At 42.9% G+C, this 19,253-nt stretch overlaps 1 protein-coding gene across 1 annotated transcript in view; it reads right to left on the bottom strand.

Annotated features, from left to right (window-relative positions):
* Positions 1 to 502: 502 nt before the first annotated feature.
* LOC121336716 (LIM domain containing preferred translocation partner in lipoma) overlaps positions 503 to 19,253 on the bottom strand; it is a 317,023-nt gene continuing 298,272 nt past the window's right edge. The window contains exons 11-12 of the mRNA XM_041406088.1: positions 3,680 to 3,858; positions 503 to 620 (exon numbers count right to left, since the gene is read on the bottom strand). Of these exons, the coding sequence (XP_041262022.1) occupies positions 503 to 620; positions 3,680 to 3,858 (297 nt within the window). The remainder of the gene's footprint in view (positions 621 to 3,679; positions 3,859 to 19,253) is intronic.

Below are 19,253 nucleotides of genomic sequence, written 5' to 3'. Positions count from 1 at the left end.
GTCTTCAGACTGTTACCATCAAAATTACATGAAGTGTGTAATGAAACTGAACAGGAAAAGTAGCATAAAAAGCACTGCACAAAACAAGAATGATCATGTTTATGTGTCCATTAAAATTCTTCAACCCAGAGCCGTATGCTGAGTTTCCTGTACAATCTTGCTCAAATCCTAACATGCATTAGCTTTCATTTTAAGAACATAAAGATGAGCTACATTTGTGTCCAGCTATAATTTATGAAGTTCTCCAGTATTAAGACCTAATTGCCTGAGTCACATTCTTTTGCTCTTCTAATGAACTTGTTATAAACAAGGGACCTGAGTTTCCTCTCATTTGCGCAGATATAAATGAGGAAAAATTCCTTGCTTGCTAAGTCAATGAAGTAACTTGATTGTAGAGCCAGTGTTACAATAGGGTGTGCCTGTCATGTGGGCAGTGTGAGGTGGTGATGAAGTGAAGCCAACCCTTGCTTTCTGTCCCTGCTGTCCCTGCAATACCAACCTGTTAACGGTAGCACTGGACATGGAAGTCACGATCCAGGGCAACAATGCGCACGGTCTCCTCTTGTCCCGGGGCTGGCATGATGGGCTCCTTACACACAGAACACCTCGGGGCAAATTTCCTGAGGGAGCAAGAGACAGAGACAGTCATCCTCAAACTTGGAGCAAAAGTTTTGTTAACTGGATGAGCCAGGCAGAAATGTGTGAATTTGAACCAACACACACACACATATGCGCACAAACAACACAGGCTGGAGCTCTGCACAGCTCCTTCCTTGGAAAAATAACCAGGCAGGAGCACTTTAGTCTTACAAGGCAATTTCAGGCAGGTAGGATATTAAAGAACATTTATTAGAAGAGGACTTACAGAACTTCTGACAGGCAGCAAAGCATTTGGCCTGCCCCAATTAACAACTGAAATGCCTCTTGAATGACCCTCGATTGTGACATCTATGCACTGCCACAACCCTCAGCCTCTAAGAAAATCCATGCAAATCCCATGGTTAGAAAGATGACCAGGTTCTACTTCAAGAGCATCTCTTGAAAATAAAAATCAAACTTAAAATTTGGAGATTGGAACAAATAGTTTAAAAGTCTGAAAAGAAATGGTAAAAAGAACTGCCTTGCACTAACACCAATTTGTTGAGGTTTATGTCACCCACTTTAAACGTTCAAGCCATCTTACCCACTTATGCACACAGAAGCACATTTCTGGCTGTGTTCACTCTCAGACAAGAAGCATCAGGGCAATTCAGACTTGCTGCATTTTCTAGCTAAAACCTACTCAGTTATCCAATGGGGTGTTGTCCAGGCTTAAAAGAGAGCAGGTCTGGGTGCACAGACCCCAATGTTCTCTCTTCCAGCCAGCCTGACTTCCAATTGTATAGTGACAATAACTCACTGCATGAAGAGACTGACTTGAATCAGGGTCAGCTCAGGGATCAAGAGAAGCACAGCCCTTTCTTTTTCCCTTCTATTGCTCATCATATACCCTTCTGGATAATTCACCCATGTTCTGTATTCCCTCTGGTTTTGCTCCCCTCAGGTCCCAAGAGAAGTGGCCACCTCTGCTCCTAGGCTTGGGAACATTTAGCCTCTGGTGAATCATTCTCTATTTTAGTTCAAAACCTACTGGTACCAGTTTCCTAGGTGCAAATTCTGCCTGCAAAAAAGGAAACTTACACCCACAGAATCTGCTGCCATGTAATGAGAGCCAGGGTCAGGGGCTGTGGAGTGACAGAGGGCAAAGCTTATGGCAAACATCAGAACACAAGGAGATCAAAGGCCCTTCTCTTCTAAAATGCCTAGTAAGGACTGACTCTGCCACCCAGCCTGTCACATGAACCACCTCAGAATTAACTATCTTAGAAAAGAAAAAAAATAAAATCTATCTGTACTAGGAATAAAGAAAAATATTAATTTCACTGGCAGCAGATGAAAGATGACTGTGTAGCTGTGATCTAATGAAAGAATGAATTAAACAGTGGCTATAACGAGTGCTCTGAAAAATAACTTAAATGGATCATGATGTGACCAGAGCTGTGATGGCAATTAATTATGTGCTGCTTCATGCAGGCCCTTCCTTGTGCCATTTAGCTCAAACGTGGTACTTAAAAAATACTTTAACATTTCTTTGTCCAGGCTACTGTGAGTAATTCATTATGAGACAAATATTATCTCCCAGGATCCTGAGATCATTCCTGCAGATTTCAGGGGATGTAGATCTGTTACTGTGGGGCCTGAGCTCAGGGAGTAGCTGAGTAACAGTGTGAGCATCACCTACAGTTTTGTTATCAAGAGGATGTAGATGTAGAACACTCAACCTCCACATCAGGAGGACATGTCATCCCTAATCAATTAAAACTGGGCTGGCCAAAGTACTGCAAAATGTGTGGTTGGCCAAAGACATTCTGAGTGTCACACTGGGTCTTGTGCTATTCCCATCACCTTCCCCTCAATCCTTCACTCAACAATTTTTATGTCCTTCCCTGCATTGACAGCCTCCCACTTTCTACTCTCAGAGCCCTGAGGTCGGTATGCAGTCATTGCTGCTAAAATGCTTCAATGTGGGACATCAGCTCTCTTTCTCCTGAAAGCATGTGAGCCCTGTCTGTGGGGCTTTGGGAAGGGGCACTCTCCAAATTGTTGTGAGGGAAGTCCTTCTGACTAAGTGGTGCATCAAACTCCTGTTGGGCCTGTGCTCAGGACCACATTTTACCTTACACACACAAAAAGGCAAAGCAGAAAGGCAAAGCAACACAGCAGCTGCCAATTAACCCAGCCTAGCTGGGCTACAGGGAACATCCTCCTGTTGGATTCTAACATGCCAGTTAATTGTGCCTGCTTCCCTTTCTGTCAAGTCAGTCAGCTTCTTTGAGCTTTCAGACCCACACACTGATGTCATGGGGTTCTAATTAAGTCTACCCGCTTAGAAATTAAGAGGTAAATGGTTGAGATATAAACTCGCATTTGTCAGTATTGATTTCATCTTTTAATTGAGGGGTGTAATGTATCTGTCTTTTCCATACAGGGCAAACATTTGTGCTCTGATTATATCTACCTGTCTTCCCTAGATTAGTTGTGATGATGGGGGTGGTAGTATGTCAGTGACAGAAATTACTTGCAGCTATACCTTTCAACTTACTTTAAATAGCAGTTTCACTATAAATTATTACCAGGGCTGTATTTTTAGTAGCTTTAAAAAGCTAATTAGCAACTAGAAACAAAAGGAGCTGTGAGCAGCCTGTGGCCACTAAGATCCCTCTAGCAGGTAAGCAAACACCTGCAGAGTGCAGGAGGACAGGACCTCTCTTAATTGCTCAGTGGAAGAGGCAGGGAGGTGGTGATGTGAAAGTGCAGGTAGAGGCAGTGAAGAGAAACAAGCCCATGCACAGTGAAAGGCAAGGGGAAGGCAGAACACTTAAAACAGAGGGACACAGAGGTTATCCCTCAATTCAGCTCTAAGCAAAACAGAGATCAAGCAGAATCATCCCCTAACCAATTAACCTTGTATGCCACGACGTGCCTGCTTGGAGCAAAGCTCTCCCTACTATTTAAGAGCCTTGGGAGGAAGTGGCATAGGGTTCAGAATTTCCTGAAAGCTCAGTCTGAAAAAAGGAGAGTTTTTAGAGGCAAAAGACAAAAACAACAAGCAAAGCACTGACAGCAGCTTAGGCCTTACTTATGGAAATCCTCAATGCAGTGGATGTTGCCACCAGCATCCACAGTGAAGGGGATCCCATCCAGGCTGCGATGGCACATCACACAGGTGAAGCAGTGGGGATGGTAGGCCTTCCCAGTGGCTCGGAGGATCCTTTCCATGATGGGCTTTGCACAGACACTGCACTGCTCCAGTGTATTCTGCAAAGAAAACATACACAACACATGTGAGCACCATCTCAGCAGGACACTTAAAAAGGTCAGCTGGGTTGGAGGCTGCTGCTGGTCTGCTTGGAAGCTTTAGGTACCTTCTTTTCATTTCTTCTAGATAAAGTGCAGTACAGTCAACAGTTATCAAAGAGTGTGATAACAGCACAGGGAGCACAGGGCCTGGGTCAAGCCTTTAGAACAGTGTGAGAACACAAACCAGAGCCTTCTCTCAGCAGCTCTGACAAGTAATCAGAGATGGCTCATCAGGTGGGTTATCTGAGACATAGCAGCTTCTGTAGCCAGGAGCACATGAAGGAGTTGTGCAGCCAAAACTCCTGGGCTTTTGCCTCTACACTACCCAGTCAGAGTGAGCTTTTGCAGCAGAATTCATTAGAGACAATTTCCACAAAGGGCAGTGCTAAACTGAAGTGCAAACTCCTGGGGCTTCACAGACACCCCCTAATTACTTTGCCAATGCAGATCCCATAAAAATATCTTTTTCTGCTTTGTACAAACATCTTGATCTTCCTCTCTCACCACAGAGAATACTGCTAAGTCTGGGGAGAGAACAAAGCTGTGGCTGCAAGGAAAGCATCCGCAAGCTCAGGATGACTTAAATGCTTCATTTATCTCTGGCCAATGATGTTTGAGATAATGACTGTGAAATGCCAGCTCTGAGGCCATGATCCTTGCTGCACAGGTTTTACATACTAGCCTGTTCCTGAAGTGCTGGAGTCAAAAAAATTCCCATTTTTCAAGTGGGGTCCATTGAATGATTCATCTCATTTCAACCCTCACTTATCCTTGCAGTTAATTATAGAAACACCAAGATAATTTCAATGGTTGTCTGTGAGCCACACCAGCCCTTCTGACACCAACTGGGTAACTCACCATTTCAAATCAAGCACTTTAAAAGACACATGCCATGAATGGATGGTGCAAACCACATAGATACAAACAATAAATCTGATTCGGGTAATTTCACTGGACTTTACAAAAGCAAACTTCATCTAGTATTCTTGCTTGATGGACTTGAAGTTATCAAATAATGTTATCATTCAGTGTTTGCATCTTGGGTGAGGTAGAAAAATCTATCATTACACTATTGATTATTTTTTAGATAGACAGAAATAAGGGGGTGGGAAAATAAAGGAAAAAATCTAACAGGACAGAAATATAGAAAGCTGCTGAAAGGCAGATCTTGTTGACAAACACAGGAAGGCTAAAGTTCTGCTTCCTCGTGCAACAAAATTCCCAGAGAAAGTAGTGCTTTGACTGAATTCATTGTTATTTCTTCTTTGAGCCAGTATTCTCAGGGGCAAGATCCACTCTTTACATGTGCAACTGGAATGTATTGTAAGGAGATGAATCACCCAGGAACTCAGAAGGTTCTTCACTCTCATATTTGCTCTCAGGCATTATCTCTGGGCTGCACGTCACTGGTAAGGTACAAACATAGAAATACATGAGTTCCTATCAGAGGATCAGAAGGATTGTTTTTGGAAAGGTCGATATGAAAAGTCCTGAATTTCAACCCGTATGAGAACTGCCTCATGCATTTGTAAGGAGAGCACAGCCAGACTAGCATCAAATACAGGCTGGATTTTGCTTTATACCTTGTAATAATGGGCAGGAAAGAATGACTGCTGGCCTTTCTGTCTGGTTGCTGTCACCATCATCATCATTATAACAGTGGCTGGCATGCCAGAAAAAGCAAGGTCAATAATTTTCTCCATGGAGAAATAACCTGGCAGATTTACCATTTTGCTTTGCATAAGCAGATCACATCATCTCAGTCCGCATCCATGCGGTTCTCTGTGTTTTTTCTGCCAAGGAGGGAAGGCAGGATACCTGCGGATACTGATGGAAGATTGTGCCATTCATTAAGCACTTGCCATGAAACTTTCTGAACACACACAGGTATGGAGCATTTGCCTCACCAAGTCACTGCTTGCCTCATTTCCAACAGTTGCCAACAACAAAGGCCAAAGTATGAGAACAGGGTAAGCAAAACAGAAATTCCTTGGGATTTGCTTCCAGTCTCCACTGATTACTGGTTTAGGCACTTCCTGAGTCAGAGCTTGGCTTCCCCATACTTCGCCTCAAGTGGCTGCTTCTCCCATAAACCTTCCTGACCGATTTTTGAATTCTGATAAATACCGATCCCCCACAACATGACTGGGAATTCCATGGCTTCCTTCCATAGGGGACTGGTCTGTTCAGCAGTTCCCCATGTCTGCTATTGAAGCCCACCCAGGACTGTGAGCAGAGCAGGCACCTGCAGCAGCAATCCACGCTGCAGAGGGGTCCACCACCAAACAGCGCGGCCCGGAACTGCTCTCACCATGGATCTGATGTAACTCCCGCTCACACATTTCGGGCACACAGACTTTAAGCCCACAAGGGATCACTACAACCACCCTGTCTGACATCCCATGTTAACACTGATTTTGGTAGAAACTTCACAGTGACCAGGAGGCAATCACCCTGCTGCATCGTACCTTCTGAAAACACCCATCTACTGCTCCCAAATCTCAGCTTGGTCATAGTTTGACATTCTCACAGCTAAGTAAGACAAGCATTATAAATTAACCAACTCCTGATTAAGCCTTCTATACAACCTGAAAATCAGACCTGAGAAATTTATTCTTTTCATCCTTCCAAGTCTGTACCAGTAAGGAAAAACAAAGTCATTAGTTTCAGACTCCAGCTCACTCCCTGTCTGGGAGTGTATTTGCTTAAGCCTCTCTCCTTGCTAGAACCCTGGCTGGCTCAGACCCTTCCCTTCAAGGTGTTACCAGATGATGCCAAAGGGAAAGCTTCCTTGATTCACACCCATTTGACACCAGGTTGCTGTAAGGCAGGATTTGGCCTGTGAAGCTACCAGGTTTTCTTTGATTCTCTAATCAGGTTATCCCACATGCCTAAGTGCTGCCCCAGCAGCTAACAACCTGCACAAAGGTATTTCTGCACATTATGGGAACAGCATCCCTGTAGGATTACTAAGTTTGGCTTCTTGATTTTGCTCTCTTTCATAGTCAGTCTAACTCTCCTAGCTCCTCCTGCAGCTTTCAGACCTCCAAAAAGCAAAACAAGAAAAATGCCTAACAGGTCTATTTTCCTTCTTTTCTCTCCAGCTGTTGTTGCAAGCCTGCTCTGTAATCAACAGGTAGAGCTGAATGCATCTGATGAGCTACACTGAGAGCTAAGGCAAGGCACAAAGAAGAAAGATGAGAAAAGCTAGGAAACATCAGACCTAGGGGTTGTGGTCACATTCATGTCATAAGAATACAGACCACAAATCTAGTGTGGGTTGAGGGTAAAGTTTACCATTCTTTTCCCATATTTTTGGCCAAGAGGCAGGGAGTGCCCTTGTGTCTCCAAATCCAACTAATTTCTTGGGGTTTGAAAAGCATAGGGAAGGAGCCATCCATTTCCAAATGGAAGGTTGGCACAATGTTTAAGGCTGACTCTGGGTCCATATCTCTTGAGAGCAGAACATCCATGGCAAAGAAAAAAAATCTCACATGGGAACAATAATGCACCCTAAACACCAAAAAGAAAAATAACCCCAAGCAAAGATACACTAAAACACAAAGAAAGAACTGTAATGACCAGGACATCATAATCATCTTGCAAGTTAAAATTAAGAGACTTAAACATGTATAAGTGGGAAAGTGGCAAAGACAATCAGTGTGGCAAAGTGGGAACAAGCTGCTTGGGAGCAAGCATCTAGCAAGTGGTGCTTGGAGTTGACCTCCCTAGAGCAATACTTGCCTCTTCAGAAGCCACAGAAAGCCAAAGGGAGTTGCTCTGTAGATTTTAGGTTTAAACATGGGACACAAAGTAAAAATTCTGACTGCTGGGAAAGACTTCTGGGTTGCAAGAGCCACGAAGGCTGGAGCTGGGGAGTGTTTGAGTCTCCTCCTGAAAATTTCACATCCCAGATGGCAAGGGCAAGGTGGCAGAGCAGAGGTGCAGTGGCAGCCCATGGGCTGCACTCATCCCACTGCCCTAATACTGCATTATAACCCCTCCTAACCAAACCTGGGGGACAGCAGTAACTCACAATATCATGCCAGCAGAAGGACTCTCCCACAATGACCCAGCAATGAGTGCAGAAGAAAAGCCACACAGAGTAGTCATCGCTTCTTCTACATTGGCAATTCATCCCAAGCTCTAATGAACATAAATAATGTCTCCTGCAATCTGAACAGCAGACTGAGGAGAGCTCACGCACAGGGACATGAGCATGGTATTGCTTATTTTGCTGGGAGAGGGGAGGGAAGTTGCTGGAATAAATTACATTGGCAACTCATGCACAGGGACGCAAACTCACTTTCTGTAAGCACTGCAGAAGAAACACATTTTTCGAAGTGACTGAGCAGAGGAGATGGTTTTGAGCTGCACGAATGAAATGTGACTGTTGTGCTAAAAACAGGCACATGGTCAAATACTATAGTTGAACTGTAACTTAGTAAAGTGTGGTAAGTGACTTGCTTTAAATCTTGTGACTCTGTCCTTCATTTCCTCAGACAGCAAGGAGAGCAGAGCAGCAGACATTTTCCCTTTTGTGGGATATTTTTTGAGGTTTGAAAATGTTTCCATACTTAAGTGAAGACAGAACACTTTAATCTCAAGAAGCCTAGTGAATTTATAAACCTCAAATTAGATCAGGTCAATTGAAAAACTGCACTTCAAAATAATTGCAAATGGTTTCATTTAGGGTTTGGGTCTGAAAATATATAGCTGTATTATAAATTAAATATAAAGCAGACAGTGGTGGAGGGGTTAAGTGTCAAGATGTAATTTCAACACTTTCAAACACTTTTTTTGGCATTATTTCTAGAAAAGGAAAACCAAGGCTCCCCAGCTGCTATCTCCACAGATGGGTTAAATCTTGGCAAACATAACATTTAAGTCACTAATAGCCAGCATGAAATTCCTTTCTGCATGTCTGAGGAGACAACTTGGGCATGAGTTAATCCTTCTCACTTCACCTGACCAGCTGGACACATTATTAGCAGAGGGTGACACTCCCTTTCTTGCTGCTCTGACAGTACTTTCAGCAGGGGAGAGCACTGCAGAAGCACCTTGGCTGGTGAACTTCACACCATGCTGCTACGGCTGCAGTGTGTTGGGGCAAAAGATGTGACTGACCCCAACAGCCTAATTCAGACACAGTGGTGAGCAGTGAGGCTGTTCTTTAGATGGTATAGCTTGATTTGCTGCAAAGTGGAAAGGAAGATATGGGAATAAATTACATGGGCATCCCTGCAATGTTACCAGCATGCTGGGAATAGGGCTGAGCTGTGCTTACAGCTGCCCCTTGCACAGTGCAGCTCAGGCCCTGGAGGTTACTGTATTCAGTGCCTTTCAAATCATTCTTCCATTCATCTCAGTTTTTAGTGGCTTTCCCAGCACAGTAGCAATACCGCTGCTGGCAGGCTTCTCCTCTGCTGGAATTTGCTTTTCTTCAGTCAGGAAAACTGAATTCAGCTTTGTAGTTTTGGACTCGGAGCAGCTGGAGGTGAATCTGGCAGAAAGTCCTCTCAGCATACAGGATGGAAGAGTCCCTTCCCCTTGCCCTATAACTATTAGAGAAAGGCTAGATGTATTTCATGGCTTATGCTAGTAGCAAAGATAACAATGGCATGCAACTGAATCCACAAAAGTGCAACAGCAGAAAGGCCATGATGAAAATGGAACAGTGCTTGAGAAATGCTTCTTAAATGATAAGCAGATGTCAAAATATGCTCTACAGTGAGAGGAGGAAGGAGCTCCATTTTTCTTATCAAGTGTAGGCTGAGGGATGTCTTTGCTATTGTCTGAGCATACCAAAAGCTGGAAAGGAAACTTAGAGAAGGCTGCTGGGCCTGGCAGGCACACAAGCTGGCCATACTACCTGCAGAAAAATTACATGTTTAATGCTGAATGTAATTAATGTTTGGAGCAGCAGAGACAGGGACTGGGTGACTACTCTGATGCTCAGTGCCAGTTTAGATAAGGCCTGCATCCCTTTCCAGCACCACCAAGCTGAGAGTGATGAAGGAATGTCAGGGTTAAAAATCTGCTCTGCATTATGCTCCATGTCTGACCACAGCCACATTGACTCCTTCCAGCTAAAAATCCACAAGAAGCCCCGTGCTGGAAATTATTTAACTAATTTCTGGCATTCAAAGCCACTCATCTTCTGTACATTCCTTGCTCTGACAACAGAGATCTTTGTCCCTTTAAAACGGCAGAGCCTATGAATGTAAGAAATGAGGGAATTGTCCTCTAAACTGGTAGGCTGGAAGATAAAATGCCTGGACTTCTGGCTTTTAAACCAAGTAGCTGCCATAGGCAAAGCATTCCCACGCTCTGTGCCTCAGTTGGCCTGTAAATAAAATGGCTGTAGAAGTTACATATCCCAGTGAGAAACTGGATATTGTTAGATTTGATAAATACTTGTGAAGTAGTCTGTGTGCCTAAATGGTTACTTAATGGAAACAAGATACTATTATCGGAAAACATTAAATTCTTTTTTATCTGTAATGACTTGCACACATCTCAAAAATCAACTTTGGGTGGTGCACCACCAGAGAACAGCGCCTGAGCTGTTATTCAGAATACTCCAATGTGGCTACAGCAATCTGCAAGAGTAAAGTAGTTTAATACTGGGGAAATGCTTCTAACTTACAGTTGACTTTAAAATAGCATGAAGAATAAAAAAGTCTATGCATATGAAATTTTTTCAGCAACAATAATTATAGTTGCATGGAATACTACAGTAAGCCAAACAATTGAAAGCATCCTTAGCAATTGCTATGTAAAAGAACATTGTTAAATATCTTAGTAATAAGCTCCAGCCTCTTCAGTAATTTTCTAGTGAAGCTGCATTTCTAAACCTCCTCACGTCTTGTCTATTGCCACCAGGAAAGAATTGAAGCAGCACAATGTGCATTTTGGTGAGCAGAGCTCACTCTTGCTGTTAGCACTGCCACCACCCCACACACCAGGTATGAATCACATGAAATCGGTCACTGCACACTGGGACTGTGACTGGCCCAGAAAACATCCAACCAGGAAGCTGGGACAGGCTTTTGGAGCACTGGAGAGAAAAACATCTGTGAAGCACAGCAGCACCAGCAGAGCACAGGAGACAAGCCTGCCTTGGCAGGGAGGAATGATCTGATAAGAGAATTTCCACCCCTGATTCCTTCAATCCAAGGAGATCCTAAGTGCACGACCAGACCTTCACTCCAACACATTGCATAATACAATGCCTGGCGCAAGATGCCGATTTTCGAAGATTTCTGACTTGAAGGAAATCCCTCAAAATCCCTCTCAGAATGTCAAAGGTAAACAGTTTGTTCAAGGCTCCTGCAGCTGAGGCGAACTGGCACAGAGCTACCGCGGAAATCCCTGGGCTGTGTCACACAACGGCAGCCATGCCTCAGCAGATTAGTATTGCTTCATACACTGGGGTCCCTACCTAGGCAGAAACCAGCCCATGGCTTTGCCCAGTGCAGAAAGATGTGTTTGAGGATTTGATAGGACTCTTTCTCCACTGAAGTGAACCTTGGTAGCTCTAAAAACTATGATATTCTGTTAGCTTTGCTCCTGAGGAACAGGGGGAATACACGGCAGGTTTTGATAGCCTGTGTTTTTATCTATTATTAACACCCACACATCAGGTGAGAGCACCTACAGACCATACATAACTCAGGGCTCTGTGAGCAAAGTGCTGTGTGGGATAAAGCAAAGCTGTTCCTTATTCCCGAGCACTACCAGCCTTTGTGCTGTTGATGTAGCTCTGCTTGCCTTACGTGTTCTCACCACCAAATTCCTCAAAACATTATGTGCCTGACCTTGCATGCCGCCCTGGGAGTTTTGCCTAAATAAAGGTTCTGTCCTGTTGTGATTACTTTCTGCACAGGCAGCAGAATTACATGCAGCTGGGAGATGTGGCAAACATCGAGCAGATACACTCTCCTCCTTGTTTAGATACAATTGTGGACAACACAGAGATTTCAAGCTTAATTAGCAATACCAAGGAAGCTGTTAGAGAGGCATTTCAAGCCGCTTGCAGTTTAAGCTGATTAGAACTTCGTGAAAACAAAACAAAATTGTGTAGCAAATTGTTAGGCTAAAATTCAAGTCAAACTGAACCGCATCAAAGGAAACAGAGAGTGACTATCAGCAAGAAGTGGGCTTTTTTTCTTTTCTTTTGGTGAGGAATTTAATTTCATAGCCTTTAATAAACCCAATGTTCCAATCCAAGCCTGCCACTCTGGCAAGAAGCTTAACCAAAATAACATTGGAACTCAGAGCTGACGGACCAAAGAGACTATAAATTGTCAAATCTGGGCACAATACAAGAAAAAAAATCAAAAATTCCATTCAATTTTCCTGTTTTAGAATTTTGATGTAACTGACCATTGACATGGAAATGTTATCTTGACCTTAACTGCTAAAGCTGACTTGCAGAGGAAAAAATGACTGAGACTATGACATCTCAGTGGTTATTTATAGTTCCCCTCACTCTCCTCTTTCTCAGTATTTTTACATTTGAAATGAGTTCTTGCCTGCCATGCGTTTCCTGAAGGACTGTTTGAGCAATGCAAGAATTTGTGACATAAAAACCATCAAGAAAATGGAACTTCATTGATTAAAATGGAAAATAAATTTTAGTTGGAAACTCTCATCAGTAAATTAGCATCCAGCAAAGCTGGGCTTGCTTTGGTTACAGATTGAACACTGCAAGCCTTTTAACTACAACTTGTTTAAAGCTGGCTTTTTCTGCTTCCTGTGCTCTCCAAGAGAGATTTCCTGGAGAAACAAAAAAAAAAAAAAAAAAAAAAAAAAAAAGACAGGGCTACTGCTCAAGAGTCTGGGTTCTTCTAGATTATGTAAGAGGGGGAAAAAAAAAGAATCCTTCCCCCTCACTCCTTGAGAATAAAAACTCATCTCTCTATGCCACAAGGAAAGGCACACAATCTATTTTCCTCTGCTTATTTCAAGTCACAGATAAGGGCACCTCTAAGTCACTTCTAATGGCTACTAAATAAATTAAATATTCCAGCTGGATATCAGTTTAACAGCTCCCCGTTCTACCTTAATTGCTCAAACAAAGAGAATGCAAAGCTTCTCCTGAAGATCTCATACAAGTCACAAGAGAAATTATTTTTTTCTAGTGGCAGGGGCAGAACATTGGAAACTAAGGGTGTTTGTCTTCTGTCCTTCGTTCACCAGTGACTCAGAGAATAATTCCATTATTTTCCTCCTCTGTTCTTCGTATTATCTATGGAGTGGCTTTAGTCAGCTATTAGTAGGTGTGTGATATTCTGACAGAAGTCACATCTCTATTGCAAACACCAAAGTTGGCACCTGGAGCTACCAAGAAATAAACACTTCCCCAGACTGAAACAAAATGAAAACCCAAGCAAGAAGGTAATGAGATTTTGCACAGAATTTCATGGAGCTTTCACTGAAACACCTTTTGAGTGCAAGATAATGGTTTTTTTCAGTGTATACGTGCAAGTTGTGAAATACAGGTCATTGCAGCAGTTCAGCATAAAAATAGCTGCTTTTAATAGATAACGTAATCCAGTATAAAGCTTGGAAAAAAACTCCCCTAAAATTCTCACAGCACTTGGATGCTGCTTCTCCCCAAACTGACAGTCAGAATATGATTTGCCCAAATCTGTGATATGTCTACTAAAGAGTTGCCAAATACATTTATGTCCTTGATGTGAGGAGAATGTCTTGGAGCCTTTGGGGCAGTGGGAGACTTATCTGTGATTGAAATATGAGGGCTGAAAGCTTTGTGGGTGTTCTAAGGTCTTTCCAAAGGGAGAAGAAAAGGGAGTTTCTTATTTCTTGAAGAAAACCTCCTGAGTGAAATGTCTATTTTTAAAGACTGAAAGAACACTGGAAACCCACAGACAATCAGCACTGGCCACTGTCAAGAATAACAGAACCCAAAATTTAGTGAGGTAAGGTATGTAAGGTGAGAATGTACTATACTCTCTCCCCTCCACCCCAAGACTAGAAATTTCATTTTTTTGGGGGAACAGGATTTCTTCAGAGGTTTGAATTGAATTATTTCCTGGAGCAACACATCTTCTTCTATCTAGAATCAGACTCTAATTGGAAATAAATCCAGGCTGCTGACTAAGTCCAGGGTCAAATATGTCACCTACCAGGTACTGAGATTATTTTTAGATGCAATGACATCCCTATTCTTTTCATTCAGTTGACCTGGATGTTTGATTTGGTTCCTTGTCTGGGAAAGCAAGTTTGAGCCACCTGCTGAGATAAAAGTGACAAAGAAGAATACAAAACCAGAAAATTGAAATGGCTATGTAAGAAGAGCCCAGACAAGGCATGGCACAGAAAAGAGAACTTCCCGAAGAGGTCAAGTGAGATGTGAGAAAAGCGAAAGATGGAGACTGATGTTCTATCCTGGGAACTCGTCCATCACCTTCTTTCCTCCACTGTGAGATAATCTCATCCACAAAGACAGAGATAGAGAAGATGACCAGTCCCTCTGCACCACCTGCCCACCTCTGAGGGTGCTTCTGCTGGAACTCAGCTTGCTGTACAGTTGGGAAAGAAAGGATGGCACATTATTCCTTCTAACCTTACAAAGAGATACCCACGCAATAGATCAGATCCTTCCTTGAGTAAGTGAAAAGTAAACCAGAAGCTTTGTGCTACTCTAGTGTTCAAGATACTGCTGTGGGAAGTTGGACAGAAGAGTCCTTGCAACACAATTGTCTGCTGAGCTGATTCAACCTCTTGGCACCGTTCCTTTGCTCTCAATCTAGAAAAATTAAGGCTCCCTGAAAAAAAAAAAAAAAAAAAAAAAAAAAAGTCCTGTTTTGTACAGACAATATGGAGATTTGGATACAGAGATTTTGTATGGCAAAACCATTGTAATGCAAATAAGCTCAAGAGCTGCATCAAGAGCAGACAGGCATGTCTGAGTAGGTGGTAATTCTCTGGTGTCTCCAGGGTTAGTCAAGGATGTTCAGAGCAAGAAACACGTGATCTAAAGTAATTTCTTTACCTTTCATTACCATGAGAAATTTTGGATTAATTTGGAATATGAAGGACACTGGTCTGAGCTGTCAGAAAGGTTTATGTCAGAGCAGAGCAGACCAAAAATCAAGCTGACAGTTGGCATTTCTTTACCAGGTCTTTTACATTACTTGAGGAGGCTGCCCTGGATGTTATTTCAAGTTGAAAAGCACAGCAACTGAATGCTGTGCTAGTCAACTGTCAGTCCACAGTATTTACTAACCTGAGTACTCCTGTGTTTGTGCAACCAACACCAAAGGCTTTCTGCCAAATACTACATTAAAAAAAAAAAAAAGTTGAGAAAAAATCCAGCAAAACGCAAAGTGAACGGAGCTGCTGAAAAGAAGAGATTCACTTGGGCACACACATCAGCAGTGCAACCTGCAGTGTCTTGGGAGAGCGCTTAAGAATCAACAAGCGAAGCAGAGCAGCAATGGCAGGAGAAACCAACTTGTCCAACCTCACTGTTTTTCTAGTGACACAGTTATGTAAGAGAGATGCATTTATATAAACACACTGAATGTATAATAGATGTTATATAACATGTCCATTCTCAAGTCGATAGCATCCTCCCAGTGTATGGACTCTTAGGCTGAAATCACAGAGGTTATGGAATATAGAGGAAAAACCAACATTATTGCAGGATCATTCTGATCTGTAACTTCCATTCCATTAGGGGGATTTTCTTTCCATAACAGTGGAAAAGATCATGCTCCAGTGCTTCTCACAGTACTTTAAAAGGTCTGAGATCACCTGCATCAATGGTTGTTTCGCAGTGTTTGCTGAATTGCTCATTTCCATCCTCATACAACTTCCAACTTTCCTTTCTGAGGACCAGAAGTTGCCATTTCCCCAGCAAGAACATCTGAACAACCAAAGAAGTCTGACCCTCCTGTTTTGCCAAGCAGTTCATGCAAAGTAAACCTGGACCACATCTCTCCATGCACAGCTTCTGATTTAATGGACTTATGAGGAACAAAAGAATGAAAGGCCACTCTTCATCAGGCTCTAACTATAGACCAGATCCAGGTGAAAATGGACAAGACAGCCTGGTATTAGCAGGTGGCTCATGCATCTGAGTGATCCAGCTAATGCAGGACATAAGGACAAGTGCTGGTGGTCTCCTAATGGGAGGATCACATTTCACTGCTGCTCTGGTGGTGCAAAGTGGTCACTCTGCACATGCGCTGCCACACCAGCTTCCAAAGATATGAGGGACAAGGACAGAGGGACTGGAGTGGCAGTGAAGAGTAGGGAACAAAGAAGGTATCTAGGGCTTTCTGAGTCATTCTCTTTCTCAAAGTTTGCTGCTGGAGCAGCATAGTCCAGCTCTGCCCTACCTGCAAGTTTTCCTATGGAAAAGTTACTGTTGGCTTCTTCACAGGCAGCATGAATCCAGTGAGCATTGTCCTGCCAGTTCTGGAAGGGCAGCTAAGGAGCCTTGCTGGAAATCTGGCCCCAGAGAGAAACAGCAGAGGAAAGCAGCCATTTCAGAAGCACATTATTAAGCCATCAGACCAGTAGCTACAGGATCCCCATGGAAAAGTTGATCCAGGCACTTTGTATAATTACTTGAGCCCTTCCAGTCATTTATTCCCCTTTGTGGTTGGCAGGAAAAGTCAGTATCTTCTGGAGCTGCAAAGTCATAGGGCTTTTTCAGAAGCCAGGTTTGTAGGTGAAGACATTTCCCTTTGCAAAACCTTTGCTGGAGCACACACTGCTCAGCAGCAATCCAGGCTAATGCAGCGAGTTCAAATGAGCATGGCATGCAGGCAAGTCTAAGCTTTCCATTTGCTTTACCTACATATGTTTTAACACTTACATTTTTAGATGAAGAGGCATAAAAATAGCTTAATTGTGCAGATTGCCTACATTACTGCTGGACTCCACCTGTGGGAAGGAACTGGAGTTTAACTTTAATAAAAGTTTCACATGTTTCCAGGAGGTTGCTAATTATCCTGCATGTTTTGTACAGTATTTCTGGCTCCAGGGTCTTTCTTCACTTTTCTGAAAGAAACCTAACACAAAAATATTTGAGCCCAGACCTGGAATGTGTGACTGAAAATAAGGCATTCACTCCAGGGTTCATCTAACCCCACATATCCTTGTTCTTACCAGGCTTTGGTAAGAAGCTGGTAAGAGATCTGCTGGTAAGAAAATACTACTTGGATACCAAAGGCTTGTTATTGCCATTTAATTCTCCTGCTTCCATGCACTTTAAACTCCACTGTTTGCCTGGCATTCCTGTGACTACAGCTGGGCTTACAGTTGATCTTTTCAGGGCCTAAAGTAAGAATTAATTCACTTTGGGTATAGCCCTCCTTTTAATCACTAAACGCTTAACAGTCAGACACTGCAAAGTGTCCTCAGGGATAGGGCGTTCTATATTTTAGGGCGGTTAATTCAAACCACCTTTTCTTAAAGATACTTCAAGCCAGCAGCTTGAGTTGGGGTTTGTTCAGCATCCTGGAAAAAAACAAAGCAGCCCATATTCTCTGACAGAGAAGACAAACCACAAGATAGCTGGAAAGAAGGCCAGTTTTTGAAAACAGCCGCTTTTACCTCTTCTGACCTAGATAGCTGACCACCCCAAGCACAACCTCCAAGTCCTTTTCTTGTGCTCCTTGAACAAAGGCAGACAAATCTCCAGCGGCCATAAATCATCATTCTTCAGTGGTATCAGCTGGAGTTACTGACATCTGGACCTGCTGTGGCAGTGGTCTAACAGGAGGAATGTGTTAGCTAGTGCCATGTACAGAACACAAGGATCCTGTCAGTATGCTCTGTGCATGCTTCCCACCATGCTTGGGCTCTCTGCTCTCTTTTGGGAACGTGACAAAAAGAAAACCAAACAAGGCACCACTCCTACCCCAAATCCACAGTTTGTGAGGTTCTTGGTGCTATACCAGCATTGTTTCTCTGCAGAGTCCCTGGCAACTGTTCCACTTAGGATTTTTAGCGATGTACAGGTTTGACTAAATCAAGACTTCCATCGCAGTGCCCAGGCATAGCCTGAACACATCAAGAGACACAGACTTACCACTTGCTAAGACTCCCTTAGCTGGCTGTACAGAAAGCTCTGATCCTTCCTAAGGAAGTACTTAGCTGGATGAACCTCTACCTGCAGATAAAGATGGTGTGCCAGAAGATGATTTTGTTCCTGAACAAATAGATGGCCTCACAGCTGGGTGTGTTAAACTATTCTAGTTCAAACGAGTCTGGGATGTTCATCAGTCCATGCCTCTCCGTTCCACTGCTCTGGCATCTTATTAATCCACTGATTTTATCAGCAGGTTTTTTTTTTCTTTGTTATTAAAAACAGACTACAGGCAACCATCAAGTACTATCAGACATAACAGCTCTGCAGTACCCCACTAGAAATCTGTTTCAGCCAGGCTCAATCACACGGTTTCTCTTGCAGGGACAGTTGCACTGGTCCCAAAGATGTGGTTGGGGGACAGATGGCTTATCCCAGGTTAACATCACAGGGAGTCTTAAGCAGAAGCCATTAATAAGCTGTGTGATTTAATTACATTTCAGGGTTTGTATGATGTGTGGAAGTTACTCCATACATTTATTATTAAATAAAAACTTCAGTGTCCAATATGTTTTCCAGAGAGATTTAAGAATTGCTTCAACAGGAGAAAAAACTACTTTACCTTACTACAGTATAAATTGCTAATTAGTCCACCAAGCCCCTGGAAAGCAACAAGCTCACTCTGGCTGTTATTCTATAGATCATATGAAATGTCTAAATGACATCTTCAATGTTACTGGTCAAGTCTATGTCTGCAGCAAGTAAAGCACCCAGAATCACCATGCAGAGATGACCCTAGGGCTAAAAGCACAGAGAGAGCTTGAAGACTGACTATTCCCCAAAAGACAAAACTGCTGTGTAAAAGAAAGTGCAGTCTTAATGTTAGAGCTTTCACAAATAGAACCAGGAGAAAAAGATGTGTAAATTCCCTTGGGAAGCATGTGGGAAGCATCTGCAACAGCTGATACTAAGCAAGGGGAACCTCTGAAACTAATCTGAGGCAGTTTTGTGCATCTGTAAATCCATTTCTGTAAGCTTCAACTTTATAAAGCTTTTAAATTATTTGTTGTCTATTGGATGTTACAGTTACTTGCTGTAATCTTAACACAGTTTGAATTAACATTGATGATATTACATTAAGTACCTGATGTGGAGTACCAGGAGTCCCTAATGATGCCCTCTTTCAATAATACACTGCTGCAGAGAACATGTTCTCCCTTAGCTGTCCTTGCTAGCCTAGGAGATGGGAATGTGTGGAAGAGAAATCCAGCTGGAAGCTCTC

This window comes from Onychostruthus taczanowskii, unplaced genomic scaffold (assembly GCF_017590055.1).
Source record: "Onychostruthus taczanowskii isolate IOZ18803 unplaced genomic scaffold, ASM1759005v1 scaffold24, whole genome shotgun sequence".
Classification (NCBI taxonomy): domain Eukaryota; kingdom Metazoa; phylum Chordata; class Aves; order Passeriformes; family Passeridae; genus Onychostruthus; species Onychostruthus taczanowskii.
This window is presented reverse-complemented; position numbering and strand designations above follow the sequence as displayed.